This window comes from Salminus brasiliensis, chromosome 20, assembly GCF_030463535.1.
Source record: "Salminus brasiliensis chromosome 20, fSalBra1.hap2, whole genome shotgun sequence".
In the NCBI taxonomy this organism is placed as follows: Eukaryota; Metazoa; Chordata; class Actinopteri; order Characiformes; family Bryconidae; genus Salminus; species Salminus brasiliensis.
The window spans coordinates 29,640,560-29,656,097 of NC_132897.1; the positions used below are offsets into that span (position 1 = coordinate 29,640,560).

The window sequence follows — 15,538 nt, forward strand, 5'->3', positions numbered from 1 at the left end:
GCTACATATTCTGAAAATGCTATGACTTGCTGAATATTAAAAACATCTTAGTAAACCCTTTTGTGGTGTAGTTAAAGACTAACCTGAACTGACCAAAATGACTTATGTTTAATAAAAAAAAAAACATGAATCTTCTGAAAATCTCATCTGTAATGTCTGTGATTTGCTTGTGTATGCTTTGATTTGCTATGGACCTTATTTGCATATTGCAGCAATCTGCTATTGATCCTGCATAGGCCTGTAGTGCAAGTATCAAACACCTTGGTATAGGTAAATCATGTTTAGTCCAACACTGGAGTAATGGGAAAGACATAATGAGTTTATAAGTTGCTTGGTTATCCTATAAAGGCACGGAAGAGTAGGCCTGCACAGGATGCAGCTGTCTGGCACATGTCCCTCTCTTCTCCTCAATCTCTTGCCTCCTTCTTTCTTTATAAGTAGGGACAGACAGTCCTATCACAACATCGAAAATTCAATAGATCACAATATTAGAAAGACATACTAATAGTATTGTGTAAAATCGTGGCTGATAAACATTCATGAATGTATATTTGCAAAATGAGAAACTCATTACATTGCTCTATGGCAGAGATTCAGCTTTAAACACTGTACTATGCAAAATGTGTGTGGCATGGTTATTAATATGTATTCATCAATTTTAAATGCTAAAGCATGTTAATGACTGAAGTTTGAAAACAAATACATGCATAATGTGTTCACAACCAGAATGTGCAACCAAACATATTTGAGAACATTAACAAAAAACATATTATATAAAATACATATTGGGTTTTTATTTATTGTGGGCAAGTATTTTATTATAAATTGCTAAATGGTATATGCAAATGAGGAAAAAGAGTGGTGGTGCTACATTTCACACAAATAACAAAACATAATCCTCAGTAAGCTTTTGTTGAATGCATAAACATGCTGTGCTACCACAATGTAATTCTAGGAATGCATACACCATTGCATTTTTTTTTATTTCATTGAATTTCAAATTATATAAATAGTTAACATAACATGCTTAAGCAATATTATCTATAAAAGCAAAAATATTAAATTATGCTCAAGACCAAGGTACTCAGATTGGAGTGCAAAATAGTTTAAATAATTATAAAAATTATTATTATTATTAGTAGTAGTAGTAGTAGTATTGTGAACATTAACGCAATACATAAAAGCATATTGCCAGAAAACAATTGTATTATTATTATCATTACTATCATTATTATTATTATTATTGTTATTATTATTATTACTATTATTATATTATTATATTTTTATATCGTTATTATTATATTATAATAATAATATTGTTTTCTGGCAATATGCTTTTATGTATTGCATTAATGTTAGTGAGTGGGGATAATTACATGAACAATAAGGCCATTAACTGAATAAACTGATAAATAAAGCCTTTTTGACCCATCAGTCAGAGATAGCCCTACAGCTGTTATTCTTCCCTTTTAGAAAGTTACTGCCCTTGCCTGCATTGATTAGCAGTCAATGTACATAATGTATTATACCCATTTGTGTTCTTTTGTGAGTTGCACTTCTATTGTTTTGTTGTATTTTGTTTCCTTCTTATCGCTCCATTTTCTATATGTCAGCAGAAAGGGTCCTTCAGGGCCAAGGAATAAAGGAGAATTATTGGTTTATTAGAGCTGTTACCTCCAGCCATGTATACTGATGAAGGTGCTCAAGCACGTTTTTTTCCCCACAGAGATAGACAAAGAGCTGAGAAGAAAGGGGGAGCATCGAAAGCAGATATGTCAGATTTGTCCTGACAAATCTTAAAGCAAATTAAAGCATTAAAGAAAAAATAAGCTCTGTGAAGTAAATAGCAACTGGGGGAAATGCCATCTGGATTTTTTGTTTATTTTGGTGTGAGAAACACAAAGCAAAAGAGTGTTAGCAAAAAAAGAAAGAAAAGGACAGAGGACAAAGACGAAGACACTGTCACTCCCCTTAATATTGCTGACTAGAGGGTACATGCGCTCTGTAATGAATAATAAATGCGAGTTCAGAAAGCAGGATTCTCATATCCTTTATAGGGCAGTACAGTCCTTTATATGTGGCTTACATCTGAGGGCAGTAATGGGCCCTATTAAAAAAATATTATGATGCAAAGGCAGTTCTTTCATTTTCACAGTCATGGACTTTTTATGTTTAAAAGTGACTGGAAGCAAGAGTTAAGTAGGCTCTTACCAGTACCAGTTCAGAGTTTTTACTGCTTCCCATGGAGGGTAACAGGTATACACACATGCACACATTAGGCCTGTACACTGTGGATGAAATTTCATATTGCATTCCTAGTCAGAAATTTCTTTGTCCCATGCTTTTTTACACAGACACCCCCACAATCACATATACAAACACTCACTGTCCCACACACTCCGTCTTGCCATCTCTGCAAGCTCACCCTAAAAGAGCAGTCTCAGCCACTGCACCAACAGTGTAATTAAAGGGAGCCATGCTGGTGGCAGCTTTCCTCCTCTTCCCTGCTATCTTCATTACCCCCAGCCTACGCCAATCAGCTATTAAAGCTAATTAAGCGATTCATCAAGTCGCTTTCAATTACTGGCAGCCTGACAGCCTGCATTAGAAGTCACGAGGTGGTGAAAAGAATGAAGCGCTGGAGAAAGAAAGAAGGCGTGGAAGGTGGCAGAGGAGAACGCATGACAATTATAGAGAAGAAAAAGGCAAGGACAATGGCATGATTCAGGTATGAAAGGCTAAAGACTTACAATTTATGGTAAGTTGCTGCAGGCCTACAGGCTGGGTCAGGGAATGAAACAGATTAATGCTTTGCCACTCATTGTTCTACAGTCCAAGACGGTGGCCGAGGCACAGCTACATAGAGAATAATTTGATCCCGTTGAGAGCTTTTGTAATGTATTGTAAAAGGTATAATTGCCACATAAATACTACCATTCATTTTAGCTCTCACGGGAAACAAGTCAAGACAGGAGTTTTTAAGCATTTGAGCGGGTAGTTCCAATTCCAGAGAAAAATCCAGGATACAAAGAAATACATTTTACTGAAACAAAGTTTCAAAATGTATATAAAAAGCATTTCTCTGAAAAAAAAAGCTGTGACCTGAAAAATATTACAATTACAGGAAAAAGAATGCCTCCAGCAGCCGCAAAAGTGGGTTGGTGTAGTGTGATCTCCATTCAGACAGTATTAGCCCACAAGCCAGACCATAAAAAGCTCTTTCAAATACACTGCAATGCAAGGCATAACTAATTACATTATTGTATATCACAAGACACAATCAACAAAATGTTTTAGTGACGCCTTGTTAAAACAACTTCAGTCCATGCCAGCCAGGAAAATCTAATCTACAAAACAGGGAGGGGGGGAGGGAACACCATTAGCTGTAAATTATATGATAAATATTCATGGAACCAACTGAGTAATAGGCGAGACATGTGAATTGTCAAAAAGGTAACAGATGTTGTGACAAAGCCCTTTGGCGTGCTACTTACGCACTTTAGCACTGAGAGCAGAGATCAAGTAGCCAAGTGCAATTAGAGGTCCTTCATTTGGAATAAACGCTAGCTTCAAGGTTAACTATAATGGCTAATGTGTGCCATGCTCAACAGCAATACTTACGATTAGACGGGGTTACAGGGCCATCAATCCATTACAGTATTATGACTGCAAAGGTATTTTATGCAATGCTGCCTTTACAGACATTTCTGGCAAAACGTTCAAGGAAAAAAGCATCATTGTTGTTTCACTGAAAAGATAATACACGACCTTGTCCTTACTATATCTCTCTGCTTTCTGTAATGCTTTGGACAGTTATTGTAAGTATCATTGCAAAGAATCTGAGTTACCCTTGCCCACTGTGAGGTTAAATTATTGTTGAAGTAAGGTAAAGGAATTTTCATTACACACTGAAAAAGACAAATGGACCTCATTATTCTGAAATGACTTACACTATACATTATCCCTTCCGAATTAGCTCTGTCCCCGATAAAAAAAAACACTGCAAGCCAAAGACGGTAAGACCACAGGAACCTTTAAAGTCACTCTTTAACCCTGTAACCTTACATTACACTTTACACTTTTCTTACAAATACAGCATGTATATAAAGCTGCAATTGAACAGATTGACATATTTGTATGTTTAAACATATGTGTAAACATGATTTCAATCTCTTGTTTTCTATATGTTTGAATAAAGATTATCATTTATTCTTGTTCTATTATATTACAATGACTTTATGCATTTCTATACAGATGTTACTATATACATTTGGTAAGTTCACATTCTAGTTTTATTCTAGTTCTATTGTATTACAGTGACTGTTCTGTAATACTTGTTAGTTCATGCCTAAAACCATCTGGTTCACACATGAAAAACATCCTCGTCTGAAAGTACACCTAAAACACACTTACCAAACTAATGACCAACTTATTACCCCAATGTTTTATCTTTGTTTTGAAAGCCTTTTAAACTTGAACAAACTTGAATGAGTAAGAAAAATGCAAGTTCAAGGATGACTATAAAATATAAAATCTGCCCCTTCCATAACTTGAAAATGGTCATGAAAGGTCTTTTCCATATTGATTCATATTTCCTACTGTTTTTAATGTTTTATTTGTTCTTGTGTCTATTTGTTTATTGCTATAGTTTTTAGTTATCTGCTTCTGTGTAAAGCACTTGGGGCGACAGCAATTGATTTAAATGTTTTATAAATAGTGCTTCATAGATAGACTGTACTTTACTTTACTTCACTTAGTTATTACTGTCTGACTGGTCACCTTGATAGGGTAAGACACCACATTTGCAGCTACTGAAATTAGGTTCAGGATATCATGATTATACACATCAAAACAAAGACAAAAATAGTGTCTGTCAGTGTAGCAAGTTACTTTCTACTAAAATATCTCAGCCAACCTGCTACTATAATAGACACTATATTTTATTAAAGCATTGTGTTTGTCATCATCTTATTAAAACTCAAAACAATTATCTCAAAAGTGGTAATTTGAGCTTTACCTGCTGTTACACCTCATGCCACCTGTATGATAAATTGTGTGTGTAGATGTATTATGTATCATATCTATGAAGTAATGATTCTATAGAAAGGTTATGTTGCTTTCCTGTAGGGGAGAAGTAAGGATGTCATCCAAGGGCTAAGGAGGCTTTAAAATGAACCCCAAAGCTCATGAAAGTTGGCAGGCAGTAGAGAAGTGCAGCAATAAAAAAAGAAAAAAAACACTGCAAGGCATTTTATGTAACGCTGTTGTGGGAAACCAAGGCATTTCGTACTAATAGGGCCTTGTTCCAAAGATGAATATGCCACCAGGCACTGTCAAAGGTAAGGAAAGGAACATGCATAATTCATTCTCGTAACGCGTAAGCTGAGGTGAGTTATTATGAACCCTGGGCAACTATTGCAAAAGCGAGAGAGACCAGCTCTGTGGAAACATGGACATACACACTGCGAGAGGTGCAGAGCATGGTCCATGAATTATTAATAAATGATACAAATTCTGCAGAAAGCAAAAAGAAATTGGGGGATGGAATAATCCACATAATGTGTGTTTTAATTGGGTCATCTTTCAAAATTGTATGTTTATCTCATCACAAGTAGATGCTCCTCTTACTGGCATTTAACAGGGTGGCAACATTGGCACCAAAGCAGCTTGACATTTGTGTGAGGGCTCCAACAACACAAAGAGAAGACTGATGCTTTTTCTTGCCCTTGGCTATAACAGATACCATTTCTTGCTAGATAATAAGATGCCAGTTCACTCCTGCTGCCATGACGTAATCCTAGTGACCTCAGAATTGGCAAGCAACCATATAACATTTACATCAGGAGACAAACAGCTTGGAGATTTCCTTAAGTGGGTGGAGCTAAAGTGTCCTGTTTAAATGCAGATGTTTCCAAAGTCAAGGGGGAAGCAGGAAACAAAAACTGTTTACAGGCTAGAGTGTGTATCTTGTAAGGTCGTGTGTGTGTCCATCAGAACTCTTCCTGACATTCTAATGGGGGAAATTGTGTACAGTGTGGTTATAGTTGGAATTGGTAATAAGGTAATTTAGTGGTCATTCCGTGACTCCTGTGATATGCTTCACGAAGAATAAGAAATGAAGGCAACCCCAATATTCCTCAGTGTGCTCTGTATGATAAGGAGCTAGTTTACATAAGTAGTAGAATATTAGGATAAGTAGTAAGAAGTGTAGCAGTTAAGCAGGAGTAGTAGAAATTAATTAAATACTGTGAGTGAGGTTTTATTGTTATACATTTTGTTCTAATTTTAGTGCTAATTTAATAATCCAAACAAATTGGTTCGACAAAAAGACTACAAAGGTAATGTTTTTTTTAAAATACTTGAAGGTCAATCAAAGTTGCATATGTATAATTTCATATTTTAATTTAATGTCTGTTTAATATGTTTGTTTATATCTTGCAGCCACTTAGCCTCTTTGATTCTTTCTTTTGTTTGTCACAATTTGCAATATATGAAAATTCAATCTTACCCAGATTGGATGACGCTCTTCCTTCAGCAGCTCGATCCTTTAGTAGCTCTGCGATTGTCAACTGCTGCTTGTGGTACTGCTTGGCTCGCTCTAAGTCCTGCATGCATCGAGCAGCATGGCCCAGTCCAGCATAGGCCCTCATCTCAATGGACTTCTCATTGAGCTCTTGAGCTAGTTCTAGGACATGTGTGTGGTACGACATAGCCTTGTCAAAATTCCGGCGATAATGGTAGGCACTACCCAGGTTGCTGTATGCCCTCGCCTCTTCTCGCTTGTTTACCAGAGCTTTGGCAATGGTCAGGTGTTGCTCATGACACTGGACAGCATTGTCAAAGTCCCCCATGGCGATGTAGACGGCACCCATGTTGCCCAGCTCTCGTGCCTCAGAGAGCTGGTCCTTGGACTGTTTGGCCAGCAGCACACACTGCTTGTGGCTGGCTAGTGCATTGGGATAGTCACCTATGGCTGTGTAGACATGTCCCAAGCTGCAGAGGGCCAAGGAGGCAGCCTGTAAAGAGAAAAGCGCACACATATGGCAATTAAGACCACTGCAAATCATGTGGCAAAGAACAGGTTTCTACACAAATCTGATCTGCAGTACACGGACATAGGATGCTGTAAACTATTACATGGATTTTGACTTCATTCTAACCCTTGTGGCATGTAGTAACAAAAAAAAAAACAGCATATGATTATGACAAGAAAGACTCTTCAAATCTATTTGTGGGATGGTGGGCCAAAGACTTTGCATCCTTTTAGAAGAACACTTGTGTGAGTAAACCCCCATTTCATAGTAAGCACAGCAGCAAGCATGCTTCTGAGTTTTCCATTTGTCTGATTGTAGTAGGAGTGAATTATGCAAACCAGCACAGCAGGGATAAAGACATATCTAATCAGGAGAAGGTTTATGCCGGAACTGCAGCAGGGAGAATTATTCGTCTTTCTTCAATTGTGCAGGACCAGTCAGTAAGCCTCTCTATTTTACGTCTAGATAATCTTTTACTAAAGGATACTGTCTCAAATTGCACACACAGACTTATCTGTGGGTGGTATCTAGACTCAACACTCAAACACACAAAAGAAAATTGTATCAGGCATTTATTTAACCTCCATATGCAATCACTGGAGCCAGTATATAAGCTGGATGTCTGGTTATGGTTTATGTTCTGAAATGTAGCAATTCTATGAATGCTTAAATGTTTTGTTCAGTAAAAACATACATATTTTTCTTTCTGTAGCACAGAAATGATCCAAACATTCAACTCAGTGATCTAACATTGAATTGCATTGCATTAATCACACAAATCACATCCATCATACATCACATTTGTTCCTTTTGTAATCTTGATGGAACCTGGAAGAGATTACTTACACCAACAAGCACTTTGCTGTACTTTAAAGGCCAAGGATAGCAATTACGAACATCACAACTTGTTTCATGTTTTCCTGATAGAGTATCTCAAGCTTGTGCCTTTTGGAGCTATGCCACATCAGCTATGCCACTCCTCAAACAAAGAAACAGGGAAATTGACCTTTTTAAAACTCCACCTTAACTTTGAGACATGGACAACATGGGCCCCTAAATTCCAAATATGATATTGCTATTTAGAGCATTTATTTGCAGAAATGACAACTGCTTTAAAACAGCTGCTCAAATAATGCAAAGAAAATATTATAATAATTAAAATGCAAAGATGTTATTATTCACATTTAAACACAGTACTAATATCTGAACTTTCAGAGCATTCAAAAATCACTATGGTAAAATAACCTTGACTGCTTTCACTAGATTTCACATTGGTTGGGTGACATTCATAGTCTGTCTGAGTGGTAACTCAGCTTTGTTTGATGAAATGCCTGGAATAAAATGGCTGCCATACACATAGAGATGCAAATTTAAGAAAAAAAAAATTGAAAGTGAATTTTTTCCAGGGCTGTAGTTGCATTAGCCAGGTTTACAGTTCCTAATCAATACATACATATTATATCATTTTATATTTGATTGTTCTTATAGTCCATAAGACACCCCTTTAAAATGTGCCTAATTACAACGTTGCACACAAACATGAGTTTGTTTACACAGCCTGGCTAGTCTCCAGATTATCTGATTAATCTAGCTGTCAGGGTCTATAAACTGTTGATAAACCACTGGTCCTTATCAGGAAACACGTTTCTTCTAAGGGTTTCCTAATGAAAGCTAAACAAGTCTTCTCAGGGACAAATGATATGATGGAAGTTTTCAGGAATCCAGTGAAAAGTAGCAATTGCTTTTGAAAGTTCAGTTATTAAAATGTTGGTGTGTTCCTTTTTCCTGTACACTCTACTTCCTTCACTGAGGCAGATCACTTGGCTTTTGGACACATGGTGTAACTCTTAGCATCTGTGTAATCAAACCAGAACCTGCCCAATCATAAATTACTTACTGCTACACTGTTGCAAGCCTTGCTGTTACATGTTATTGATTCTTATTTTAGGCATTTTACGCAGCAATAAATGTGGGATGTGTCATAAGAAATTACACTTTCCAAATTCTTTAGTTATATTTTCACAAATGTGTGCACCTACCAATACTAATTCCTCCCATGTGTGAAAAAAACTGATTCTGTTTTTAATTCTATCCCAGGCAAGAAAAAAATAAGTTAAAATGAAGCTAAATTATGTGCTGTCACATCTACTAAAAGCGTGTCAGGAGGACCCCTCTTATGTGAAGCTCTGCTAGGCAAGGCCTTTTTAATGTTGCAGAGGAAGATCCAGATGAGATTTAGTTATTGCAAAAAAATGTTGTTTAATGTTGTTTCACTAGTTATCAATATGTACTCACAATCAGTAACACAACTGATTAGATATTTAATGTAGTCCACATATGTAGACTAATGGAATTTTCGAGTGAGTCTTAGATGGACAGCCTTTGGATATATCTTTGTTTTCACAGCACCAAAACTTTAATAACTTGTCTCCATCTACAGTGTAATTATGTCAAAATGCCTGGCCCCATGGGACCACTGTAAGAAATGTTGAGCACATAAATGTTGAATTGCGCCTGTGCTTCTCTGAGCTATTACATTTACTGTTCCAAAACTTTACAAGGTTTGTCTCTATGAGCATACGGTTAGTCCTTAAGTGAAAGTTTTTTTCTGCATTTAACCCAATTCAGTAAAGGAAAAAACCTTGTAATCGTATTGTTCCAACCTCCCTTGACATCGACCCTAACCTGTTCACATAAATCATTCCATCAATGTATACGTGTTTTCCAGTGGAAAACAATATAGCTCAATTGGCAGAGCCACAGGCAGCTGGGTGGTTATGCTGCTACTCTTTGGTGCTTGATGTATATGATCTGCAGGTGTTCGCTAAGTGAACCTGTGAAGCAGGCTAGGTCATACTGAGAGAGCAGAAGCACCAACTGCTTTCCCACTGCTGTGAGCATCAAGCCAGGCATGGGAATCATTCATCTACCACAACAGAATACCGGCAGAGAGAGCTTAGTGAGTAAGCACTAAGCAACTGGCTCTCTCTCACCACTCACCTCTTTTAAACTGCACATAGTTTTAACATAGTACTTAATAATGCATTAACAGATAAAACTAAATTAAACTAGATTGTCACTTTTTGGTTTTGAATGAACGTTAATGAGAAAACATTTTCATAAATCTGTCACATGAGAATGAGTAAACCACAGTAATTTCCAGGTCAAGCTCCAAGACCTCGCAAGTCAGCTGATAAATTTTATGATAAATTGTTTGGCTGCTACTGTGTTTTAGTATATATCTTGCTAGTAACTTACATGTCTCTGTGTTTTTCCTTCAAGCTTTACTCAATGAAAAACAATGGATGAGGCAGAACAAAAGTATTGGGACACCTGCTCATTTATTGTTTCTTCTGAAATCAAGACATTAAAAAAAAGAGTTGCTATTGTTGGACTGTTTCTACTCTCCAGGTAAAGCTATTAGATTTTGGAGCATTTCTGTGAGGACATGATTGCATTCAGCAACACCACTGTTACCCCAGCTCATCCCAAAAGTATTGGATGGAGCACCATCATTATAGAGAACACAGTTCCACTGCGTTCCGCTTTATTTTATGTCTGGCATTAGGCATGGTTAATGTTTATCTGCTCCAGAGAGTCATATTCTGTTTACAATCCCTCTTTACAGGGACTTTACAGGGACTATGTGTGCATTTGCACTTCGGTGTCAGTGAAGGGGGCAACTTAACTTAACTTATCTAAGAAGTTCAATTCGCTCAGAAAATGCTGACGAGATTAAATCTTTGCTGAAGGTCCAGCATTCCACCTTCCAGCATTCAGCATTTTTTACAATACTATTGGAAAAGGTGAAAGCCAATCTGGGGCTTCTTTTTGCATTAGCCACCTGTTTGCAAAGCACAAAAAAGATTGTAGACAAATTATTTCAAAGAAGCATTAGCAGTTTCTGCTGATTCTTTATTCAGAGAAAAAAGAAAAAATGAAAAAAAGATGTCTTTACAGCCACAAGTATGTCACTTAGACCTGCAAGTGTTGTTAAAGGAGTCATTGTCACTGTCAGAAGACATATCCAAATAGGTACTGAGAGACTTCTCTGTATGTACATTCTTCTCTCTGCAATTTGACACATCTGTGGATATTACTGATCCAGCTTTTCATGTTTGTTCGCTTGGTGGAATAAGGTTTGTTGGTTTCATCACACTCTGTAGGAAAGATGCCCGGTGTCACTAGCCAGCAAAGTAGTGGATTTCTCAAATGATGACTGTTGTGGTCAAAATTGTAAACTAAATTTACGCAAAAGCTCTTCATTACTTGACAAGCAATTTATTGATTTGCTACCAGACTTTACAATTTTGGTCAAAGTCAAGAAATGAAGAATGACACATGGCTCAAGCTTTTCTGACTCAGCTAATGCCCGTACTGAATGAGCTAAATTGTGAATTGCAGATAAAGTCAGCAGGCAGTCTGAGGAGCTTAGATACAAGACAGAGATACAATTGTCTCGTTTATTTCAAACTATTTCTTTACCACTGGGATTGGAAGAATATGGAAAATTTGACCACTATTTTTTGGCAGGATTTTTAGAATTTAGTTACATTTATTGATTTCTTGGCACACATATTAATGTTGTGAGAAATTTGGGATGGTCACTTCAAAAGCCTCCTTTATCCATTCCACAACCAGCTTTGATGTGTGTTTGAACTGATGCTGAATTCTGAGGTAGTCTTTGTTCTTCATTTTTCCACCCACTGTACCAGTTCCACTGGCAGGTAAACGGCCTGGAGCATAATGCTACCACCACCACCCAAAGTAGGCACAGGGTTCTTCTCCTCCACACATAATTCTGATCATTGTGTCCAATCAACTCAATCTTTCTCCTATCCTGATCATAAAACCTTTCTACATAAAATGGACATTTTTTGTCCATGTGGTCAGCTGCAAACTTTATTCAAGCTTGAAGGTGTTGGAACAGGAGATGGTGTTCCAGCAGCTTCCAGTTAATGGCAGGCATGTGCCTTGGTAGTCCTTGGGTTGTTGCAGCTAAGTATGGATCAGTATGGGTCTTCTTTCAGATCTTGACAAAAGTGGCTACAACGAGCCATAACATGAGCAAAACCTGCCTTCCCCTTGTGCCAAGACGTTAGCAGCAGATTTTGTACGTCCTTTAAGTTGTGAGGTGTGAAGGGCAAGACAGATGCATTATGCAAATACCAAATATCAAAAATCTAGGAGAAAACCTCATGCCTTCTGTGAGGAAGCTAATGCTTGGGCAGCTTGACCCTGCAACAGGACAATAATCTCAAGCATATCTCAAAGTCTAAAAAGACACCAGGACTTGGTTTCAGTCCTTGAAGATTCTGGAGTGGTCATCACAGTCACCTAACTTGACAGCCAAAGAAAAAGGCCCATAAGGAATAGACCAAGATTTCTTACAAACACTTAAAACAGTTGAATAATTCTGAGACTGCAGAAGTCATTAAGTGGCATTCTGTGTTGTATTTGGACAAATCACTTGTTATATTAGTGGTGTTGAGCTATTTGAATTGTTCCTCCAAACAGATAAAAGCTTGCTAATTTTGCTAATAAACCTAATTTGCAATGGGAGTTGCACCATATGTTTATTTACCTTGTGTATCACCTTCTCTTATTACCTGTGCAACTATCATGAGGAATAAAAACTACAAAACAAGTTTCAGCTATAATTTTTTGTTTTGTTTGTTTTAATAACCTTACATTTTCTTGATACATTTCTTCTTCTCTCAGTTTGACACATCTACTATAACTCAGACTACATATTTGTGCTGCACACACATACACAGACACACCCACAAATAGGATTTCTGCAAGCCTTTCATGCAATCAAATCTGTATTGTCCAGGCATCTTTTCATTTCTACAGTGAGGCATATAAGTATTAGACACACTCACAACAGAGGAGACACCTTGACCTGAGAAAGAAGAAGAAAAACACTTTAAGGAGAGATGAGGATGGAGGAGAAAAAAATAAGCAGATGTGTGAGGCTTAGATCTGATCTGATCTGATTTCTCCTGCATAAATGCAACCTGACTAACGAAAAAAAACCTATGGCCTTATCCAGCATGTTCTGTAGGGGGAGTAAGAGTGAGACCTATAATACAGCATTCATAAAATCTCAATAAGTCAAGTGACAAAATGAAAGGTTGAGAAATTGATTGATTCTTGTGCAAATTCAGCTGTAGAAATAGTTGTTGGTGTAGAAATAGTTTTTAGTGTTACAACTAAATACTAATTCTTTAACATTGTACTTTTTCATCATGTCATCATATCATATTATATGTCTTAAACAATAAAAAAAGAAATGTAAAAAGATGTGTGATACTGTCCAATTTAAAACAGTTCCAGTTTGACTAGGAAATGTATATCAAAAATAGAATGTTCAAAAAACAGTAACAAATGTATAATTGAGAATCTGAAGAACTGTTGCTTTGACTTCAGTCTTTCATTCTCAGCAGTGGCAGACACAAGCCACTTTATCTTCAAACTCTCTTATGCACCCAAAATTACAAACACTCACCGCCATGCAGAACCACCAAACCCCCAAAAACCTTTTTTTCCCCCCACACACTGAGGCAATCCCATCCTCTCAGCAGACCACCCCGTCAAATCCCCCTGATCTGCTCCCCCTCATCCCCAGATGGAATTACAGGCTTCATGCAGCGAGTCTTGACTGGGGAACCATGCAAAAAAGTAAATATAAAAAGCAAGAATAGAGGGACATCTTGGCGGCAGAAGACCTTCAAAGGTTGAAGCTTTTTTTTTCCCCATCTGTGAGTTAACTTGATCCTGTCAGCACTAGTGTCTGGTTAGTTGCTATGCTAGGGGTCTTAGCCACCCTGGCTGCTCCGATAAGGGAGCAGAAGAAGAGGCTGTCGGTGCTTTATCAAATGCGACAGACCCAAAAATGAGACTCCAGAGAAAGAGAATGAGAGAGAGAGAGAGAGAGAGGGGTGGGGAGTGGGGATTGGTAGTATGAAAAAAAGGAGTATGAATAAAAAGGAGGGTGTCAAAGTAGGGAGAATGTAGGACAGACGAGATATGCATATACTTTTACAATTACACACACTCCAAAACATAGTCTTTCATCTTAAATGCATAATATAAAAAATTACATGACACCCAGCAACAAAAACACACATATCTATTTTATTCTAATAAAATTAGAATTGGAATTTGATTGTCTAAAAGTAGGGGGCTATCTGAATGCTCAAGTCACAACATGCAAAGAACTTAATTTTGGCTATGCCAATATGTTTTGTACTTAGTAAACAAAATATCACCAAAAAAGAGAAGGGACATGCTTTTTCCCCCACCCAGAGCGTAAGGAATAGGTAGAAAATGAACTAGTCAGTAGTAATCTTAATTTTAAAAAAACCTGTTAGCTACTTAACGTCACCAGTCATTCCACTACAAAACAGTGTCAACAAATGAAAGTTAAACATGTTAGGTAGCAGTAAACATAAAATGGATAATATATCAAATTATCATTATTAGTATGCTCTACAGAACGATAGCAGGCTAGAGAAGTAAATAGGCTGAGGACAAAGGCACATGACACAGAGACATGACACAGGAAAGGAAATCTCTTATTTAAAGAGACTAAGAAGAGACTTACTATTAGTGCTAACTGTGGTCTCCTGGGGTAGTTCAGAATTTGTGAAGAATACTCAAATGAAGTGAATGAAAAAGGACGACATGTCACTGAAGCTGAGGAATAGACAATGTGAGAAGGGTCAGAAAGAGGGCAACAGAGGGGTAGGATAGGACGAAGGCATGCTGATGTTGTTTGCTAAAGGGCAATGAAAAGTGACAGAGCATCAAGAAAAAGAAACAAGAACAGTGGGGCAGAGAAAATGAACAATATGTTTCTGTCTAAGATAAATCTGACTTCACATGAAAAAAGATACACAGTAAACCAGACAGAAAAAAAAGCACACAGACGGAAAGAAAAAGACAGAATACACTGGGTAAAAAACATAAAGAGGCACATATTAGAGCATATTAATAAGTTGGTTTATTGTTTGCCTGTTGTGTGAGGAAAGGCTTTGAAAATGTTGCTTACTGCTGTGTGACACACGCCATGGGTCTTTGATTGACAGACTGAGTGAATAGTTGCTGGCAGGAGCCTTGATTGGATCTCAGCAGCTGGGGAAGCATGAGTAGGGTTTGGGGGGGGGGGGTTGTGGTGTTGATTCGGAGGGTTGATTTGCTTTGTTTTGTGGTACACTTTCTCCCCTCAAGCCAAAAAAATAACAACTCTTTGTGCACAAAAAAGTTTGGATAAAGGACAATTAAAAGAGGATGAAATGCACTTTAATTTTCAGATTTTCAGTCATTCTAGACCATTTCTATAAGTCTATTCATCATAGACACATTTTGATGCAAATGTCAAATTTAAATTACTGTATGTCAAAAAGTAAAAACAGTGACTATGTTTATACAGTCATGTCAACCAATTAGGAAACCCCATGAAAATATAATTAAATAAATAGATAGAAGATAGATGTCTT

At 37.3% G+C, this 15,538-nt stretch overlaps 1 protein-coding gene across 1 annotated transcript in view; it reads right to left on the reverse strand.

The window, feature by feature from the left end:
• LOC140541728 (tetratricopeptide repeat protein 28-like) overlaps positions 1-15,538 on the reverse strand; it is a 104,955-nt gene that overhangs the window by 37,718 nt on the left and 51,699 nt on the right. Inside the window, exon 5 of the mRNA XM_072664488.1 lies at positions 6,509-7,016. Within this exon, the coding sequence (XP_072520589.1) occupies positions 6,509-7,016 (508 nt within the window). The remainder of the gene's footprint in view (positions 1-6,508; positions 7,017-15,538) is intronic.